This window comes from Barbus barbus (assembly GCF_936440315.1).
Source record: "Barbus barbus genome assembly, chromosome: 35".
In the NCBI taxonomy this organism is placed as follows: domain Eukaryota; kingdom Metazoa; phylum Chordata; class Actinopteri; order Cypriniformes; family Cyprinidae; genus Barbus; species Barbus barbus.
This window is the reverse complement of record NC_136763.1, coordinates 19941516-19948764: the sequence shown is the minus strand read 5'-3', so window position 1 is coordinate 19948764 and position 7249 is coordinate 19941516. Positions and strand designations below refer to the sequence as shown.

Sequence of the window (7249 nt, the reverse complement as noted above, 5' to 3'; positions counted from 1 at the left end):
ATATTGAATATTAAATATTATTTGACAAATAATCTAATTGAATATTAATTATTTTAAATCTATCTTCACTGACTCCTCACACTAAAATAATTAAGCAAAAAACAAGCAGTACGAAATGAAAAGAAAAATCAGAATCAGAATGAGCTTTATTGGCCAAGTATGTTTACACAGCAAGCTAAAATTACCAATGTTGTTATAAATACACAAAGGGTATGACGAGACGCAATGGGTTGGGCATTGTTAATATGCCTACACCAAACCCAACCCTAAACCTACCCTCCCTCTTGGAGCTGCCCAACCTACTTGCGGCATAAGTCCCTCCCACTTGGAGATCTGCGGGCTGCAGCGATATATATACAGTATACTTGCACCAAGTAGAGCTCTCTGCAGGCCACAAGATCCAGGGGGCGTGGTTGGATCCACATCTAGGGGGTGGAGATGGGTGGGTTTAGGCATCAGGGGGTGGACACGGGTAGATTTAGGTATATGTCAGGTGGGAGGAGTTAGATCTGGATCCAGCCACGCCCCCTGGATCTTGTGTTCTGCAGCGAGACGCTCCTCAGACGCACTGCACATTAGGGCGTGGCTTTCCACTATGACGTCGTTGACAGCTGACCAACCACAGCTGGCGAGAAACAGAAACACAGAATCTCTCAGGAGTCGCGAGGCAAACATCAGCGCTTTTCAGCGTGAGAGCAGCACAACCCCGGACAAGCATATGTAGTCTGAACAGACGTATGACTGCAGTCAGGAGAAGTTGTTTACATGTCTGATCATGGATTGGAGCACACAGCTGTTGTTTTACACTATAATATTTCTACTTTCGGGAGAAAGCGCAGTTCGTTTAGGAAGTTGCGTATCAGCTGTAATCAAGGGTAAGTCTGCCTTGCTCTCCTGTATATAGTGCTCTTCTGTAACCTTATTAATGCAATTATTATCGAACCATTCTGACATTTGATGTAAAACTTTAAAAGACTGAAATGCCTCGGCTCGAGCCCTGCCAGTCAGTCTGAAGGAGAGAGTTAGGGAGTGAAAGCAGGTTGATTGAGTTGTAATATATAATGTATGCGTGCTGTTCTGAAACACTGAATAGACTCTAAAGCACTGGGTCTTTAGTAGTTTACATGTGAGTTTGTGGGACTGGTCAGGTTCAAGTGTGCGGTTCACATGATGCCTGTTTAGAGGGACATCATGGTGAGTGTTAGGAAATCAATAAACACAGTTTAATAATGGCACTGAAATATTAACCCTCATCATTGCCTCAGTGTAGATCATGGCTCTTATCCGCCTCCTGCAAAACACCTCCTCATATTTCAGTGAGATTTATGTCTGTGTGTGTGTGTGTGTGTGTGTGTGTGTGTGTGAGAGAGAGAGACTTTCAGCCATTCGCATTACACCATTTTTTTGTCCATTAGCCTTCACATGATAAAACAAATCCATATCTATTACATATGCAATGCATCTGCAATATTTGCTGTATTATTTATACACTTTTTTATTTATATATGTATTATGATACATAAAAATATTATTTGTTATTATAATAAAAATTATACAATTATAATATATATATATATATATATATATATATATATATATATATATATATGTAAACATAATATATTAAACTAAATATGTGTGTGTTTACTGTATACTGTATTCTAAAAACAATTTAGTACATAGTCTCATAAAGTAAATCTTTGGAATAAAATGAGTATTTTTACATCAAACCGTTTTATATAGCTATTCAAACTATTCTCCTTCAAGCCCTGGATTTGGCAAGCTTGCCATGTATTTTCAGAATTTGCTATATTATATTAAGTTGATATACATAATTTAATACAGTATTATAATTTAATGAATATCTACAATCAAATATATATTAACAAGCATTTATTTATATTATTTAATAACATTTTCTATAGTTTATTTCGTAAATGTTATGTAACTACAGTATAATAATTATTATTTTATCTATCTGTAATTGTATTATGTAAATATAATTTAATACATTTTAAACATTATAATTTAAGATTGAAATCTTATTTTAAAATACACACACATATACAGAGAGAGAGAATTTTTATTAATACTCAATCCGAGCAGCTGAGTCCTTAGCCATCTTCAAGAAACGGCTAAAAACACATCTCTTCCATCTTTATTTGAGCCTCTAACTCTAGCACTCTAATTCTATTTGATCTATCTGTCTTATTTTTATTTAAAACACACACACACTTCACCCTCTATCAATGTTATATTGATACTCTAACTGCTAGCTTTTCTTGAAAAACTAACACTAGCTTTCTTTTTTCTATATTCTATCTACTCGTTTTCTTTAAAAAACAAAACAAACTTTGCTACGTGTACTGCTTTAGGCTAACTGAGACTTGTCATAACACTTGCATGTTGTTGCTCTTTTGTTGGTTTTGATTGCTTCTAACTTCAGTCGTGTTCTTCAGAGAAATGTTGCTGTTGTGTTTTTTTTGGGGGGGGGGGGGGGGGGGGGGGGCTGCAGTGACAGCCCAGCCTCATCAGAGCACTGCGGGACATTAAGAGCCCTTTGTTTTCTGCCTATTGTTCTAAACAGCAAAGTCCAAAGGAGCGTACAGACACTATTATGAGACAACTTTTACACAGTATAAGACATGTGGAAAATAACTTAACTTTGGCAAGAGAGAAATACCAGTTAATAATAATCCAATGTTTATTTAAATGCACTCCAAGTCAATTCAACATAAACACCCTGCTGTATAAACAAAGATTGCTCGAGACATTCTGCACATCTACACAAGCAGATACGTCTTTCTTTTGCTTTCCTCACGTGGTGACCCAGACTTCTCAGTAGAAGGTCATCTAAGGACGCTTGGATCTTAATTATCTTTGTTGATTTAGTTAAAGCAGTGATCAAAAGCACATATGAATTAGACATAAAACACTGTTTGGTTTCGCACATGTTGAGTCGATTACTCTCCGCCGTCATCAACCTATGCAGGATGTAATTGTGTCAAATAACACAATCTGTTTTATTTACGCAGGAGAGGACACGTTTGCTATCCAGCACAATAGCAGTGGGAAGTGCCTCCTGGTCCAGGATGGAGCCCTGAAGTTGGGAGATTGTTCGTCGGTGCCGGCCGTGTCATGGAAGTGGGGTTCGGCCCACAGACTGTTCCACATGGAGTCATCTATGTGTCTGGGTCTGGAGGTGCGCTCCAAAATAGTGACCCTGTTCAGCTGCGAATCCACAGAGATTCTGCGGTGGAAGTGCTACGAGGACATCATCTACACGGAATACCAAATGAAACTCAGCGTCGGGACCAACGACTCTGTAACCGCCAAGAGGGACGGACAGGACACTTGGAAAAGAGGAGGGAGCTCGGAAAACATCTGTCAGCAGCCGTATCGAAGTATGATGCTGTCGTTTTTGCACATGCTTATTTAGAGGTGCTGCAGCCTAATGGGTCATACTCTGGGGAGGTAGCTGAATGGTTTTAGGTTCAAACCCCAGAAAGGTGATGCATTAACCATTGAGCCTTTGAGAAAGGTTGTCTAGGGTTACAGTCCTTATAATAAGTCATTTTAGATAAAGGCGTCTGCTAAAAGATGGCGGATATTGCTCACAAAATTATGTTTTTGTCCTGGCAAGCTCTAATCGGATTGGCTGACTCTACACAAGTTCTTGGATTGAGGGCACACAAGGTTTTCTTTTTTTCAGTTTCCAAGAAACAGTTTAACATGAAACAAATTAACATGTTTACAAAAAGAGGTTGATGCAATTAGTGAGACTATAGTATATAAAATAAATAGTGTTGTCAAATGATTAGTCACATCCAAAATAAAAGTTTTTGTTTACATAATATATGTGTATGTACTGTGTATATTTATTATGTTTATATAAATACACACATATGTATGAGAGAAATCGTATATATTAAATATATTTATATATAATATAAATTATAAGAATAAAAATATATACATGTCAATATTTTCAAAATATATACTGTACGCGTGTGTATTTATATATACACAAAAGTTTGAATTTTTAAAAATGTTTTTAAAAGTATGTTGCTAACCAAGTATTAATTTTCCGTTGAATTTAAATTTAATATAATTTATAATGTACTCCAATCTTCAGTGTCACATGATCCTTCAAAAATCATTCTAATATGCTGATTTGGAGCTCAAAATTATTGTTATTATTATTATTATATTATCATTATTATTATCAAGGTTCAAAACAGTTGTGCTGCTTAATATTTTTCTGGAAATTGTGATTTTTTTTTATTTGTGATTATTTTGATGAATGGAAAGTACAAAATAACAGCGTTTATTTGAAATAGAAATCTTTTGTAACATAATAAACATAGTTTTAGTCACTTTCAATCATTTTAACGCATCCTTGGTGAATAAAACTATGAATTTATTTTCATAAAAAAACCTACTGCTCCAACTTGAGAATTGTGGTATATCTAACTCTTTATTTATTTTTTAAAGCTGCATTATGTCACTTTTTTTACATTAAAAATGATCCAAAATCAATTACTGAGCAAGTGCATAACCAATCAGTGTTCAAAACTATCTCCTTACCTGGGCTCGATTCACAATAGTAAGCTTGTCATAATATTTTATCATTTGAGTGGTTCGGGTTGTTCGTCTTTGCGTCATTATGTCATGTTTGTATACATAAAGCAGTCCCAGCTAGAAGGCTACATTGCGTTTGTGGATGCCTCTTCTTACAGCATCTGGAACAATTAAGCTTGTTATAAATAGAGTTATGGTAATGAAACTCATGTAAGTGACTGAAATTAGATTATTTTCCAGTTTTAAACTTACAAAAGATTTGTATTTCAAATAAAACGAGTTCAAAAGAACAGGCTAAAAGAAGACAATTTATTTAGATGAAATTCAAATGGTTTGACAATTAGTGATTAGACCGTATACAGAAATGTAAATCCACAGATAACGCCAATGCACACTAAATACACAGTCACGCAATGTTGATGCTGTTAACATTAACAGTTTGAGAACAAAGTATAATAATAATTTGCTCTGTTTGACGTGATCTGAGCAAACTTTAGATTTATTCATCATTGGTAGTGAAATTTATTGTATTTTTTTTTTATTGGTCAGAACAAAACTGGCAGATATGTTACTTCAGATGAGATTTTCTGGGGAAACGTCTTATTTTGGACATCCTTCCAAGATATAGTATCTGTAATTACGAAGTACAGTGAATATCCACACTGGTGTTGACTGATAGCCACACATACCCCTCAAAACATTCGATTCATCCGCACTGAGGAGCTGGCCGATGCACAACCCATGTGAAGAAGATAATTCCGCAAATAACTAATTGCAGGTTTCAAACAGAGATCAAGGCTTTTATTCGCTGACTGTGTGAATGTAGCCAAACAGGTCCCATGAGAGTTCTGTTATATACATGTCGTGTCATTGTATGCTTGAATTGTATAGTAGTAGTACATGAGCATTCAGTCAACTTCCTTTCAAAATCTGTTGTGAATGGTGATTTAAAGAAGATCTATGTGGCGAGATGAGAGAGATTTTGGCATGTTTTTATTCATCTCTGCATCTTCACTCTAACTAAATCAAAACTAAATTTACCCCATGTTTTCACCCTGAGTCATTTGTTCCTCTGAGGATATGTCAGAGGGGAGATTTTGACAGTTTTAGCTATATAAACCCACAAACAGTATGAATCCCTGTTCCCCTGTTTCTCAGGGATGCACACAAGTGGGGGGAATTCTAACGGGGCACCCTGTGAGTTCCCCTTTCTCTACAATGGGACCTGGCACCACAGCTGTCTGCCTGGCACCGGAGACAAGACACTGGACTGGTGCTCCACCACAGCAAACTATGATCTCCAGAAGAAGTGGGGGAATTGCCTGAAGTATGGTAAGGTTTACTTCCCTCAACTGCTACTTGGGTTTTTCCAAAGAGCAGCTAGAAAGACAAAGTACATGCGACTCATTTTACAAAATTAAACTATTGACTATAAGATGCTAATTAGTATATACAGGTCCTTTTCAAAAAATTAGCATATTGTGATAAAGTTAATTATTTTCTGTAATGTACTGATAAACATTAGACTTTCATATATTTTAGATTCATTACAACACAACTGAAGTAGTTCAAGCCTTTTATTGTTTTAATATTGATGATTTTGGCATACAGCTCATGAAAACCCAAAATTCCTATCTCAAAAAATTAGCATATTTCATCCGACCAATAAAAGAAAAGTGTTTTTAATACAAAAAAAGTCAACCTTCAAATAATTATGTTCAGTTATGCACTCAATACTTGGTCGGGAATCCTTTTGCAGAAATGACTGCTTCAATGCGGCGTGGCATGGAGGCAATCAGCCTGTGGCACTGCTGAGGTGTTATGGAGGCCCAGGATGCTTCGATAGCGGCCTTAAGCTCATCCAGAGTGTTGGGTCTTGCGTCTCTCAACTTTCTCTTCACAATATCCCACAGATTCTCTATGGGGTTCAGGTCAGGAGAGTTGGCAGGCCAATTGAGCACAGTAATACCATGGTCAGTAAACCATTTACCAGTGGTTTTGGCACTGTGAGCAGGTGCCAGGTCGTGCTGAAAAATGAAATCTTCATCTCCATAAAGCTTTTCAGCAGATGGAAGCATGAAGTGCTCCAAAATCTCCTGATAGCTAGCTGCATTGACCCTGCCCTTGATAAAACACAGTGGACCAACACCAGCATCACTGACTGTGGGTACTTGACACTGGACTTCAGGCATTTTGGCATTTCCCTCTCCCCAGTCTTCCTCCAGACTCTGGCACCTTGATTTCCGAATGACATGCAAAATTTGCTTTCATCCGAAAAAAGTACTTTGGACCACTGAGCAACAGTCCAGTGCTGCTTCTCTGTAGCCCAGGTCAGGCGCTTCTGCCGCTGTTTCTGGTTCAAAAGTGGCTTGACCTGGGGAATGCGGCACCTGTAGCCCATTTCCTGCACACGCCTGTACACGGTGGCTCTGGATGTTTCTACTCCAGACTCAGTCCACTGCTTCCGCAGGTCCCCCAAGGTCTGGAATCGGTCCTTCTCCACAATCTTCCTCAGGGTCCGGTCACCTCTTCTCGTTGTGCTGCGTTTTCTGCCACACTTTTTCCTTCCCACAGACTTCCCACTGAGGTGCCTTGATACAGCACTCTGGGAACAGCCTATTCGTTCAGAAATTTCTTTCTGTGTCTTACCCTCTTGCTTGAGGGTGTC

At 37.7% G+C, this 7249-nt stretch overlaps 1 protein-coding gene across 2 annotated transcripts in view; it reads left to right on the top strand.

Moving 5' to 3' along the window:
• The first annotated feature begins 664 nt into the window (after positions 1-664).
• The window catches only part of LOC306855314 (lymphocyte antigen 75-like), a 33500-nt gene continuing 26915 nt past the window's right edge, over positions 665-7249 (top strand). For both annotated transcript variants that reach the window (XM_079393906.1, XM_079393905.1), the window contains exons 1-3: positions 665-875; positions 3036-3404; positions 5740-5913. In XM_079393906.1, coding sequence (XP_079250032.1) covers positions 776-875; positions 3036-3404; positions 5740-5913 — 643 coding nt within the window. In that variant the 5' untranslated portion in view covers positions 665-775. The remainder of the gene's footprint in view (positions 876-3035; positions 3405-5739; positions 5914-7249) is intronic.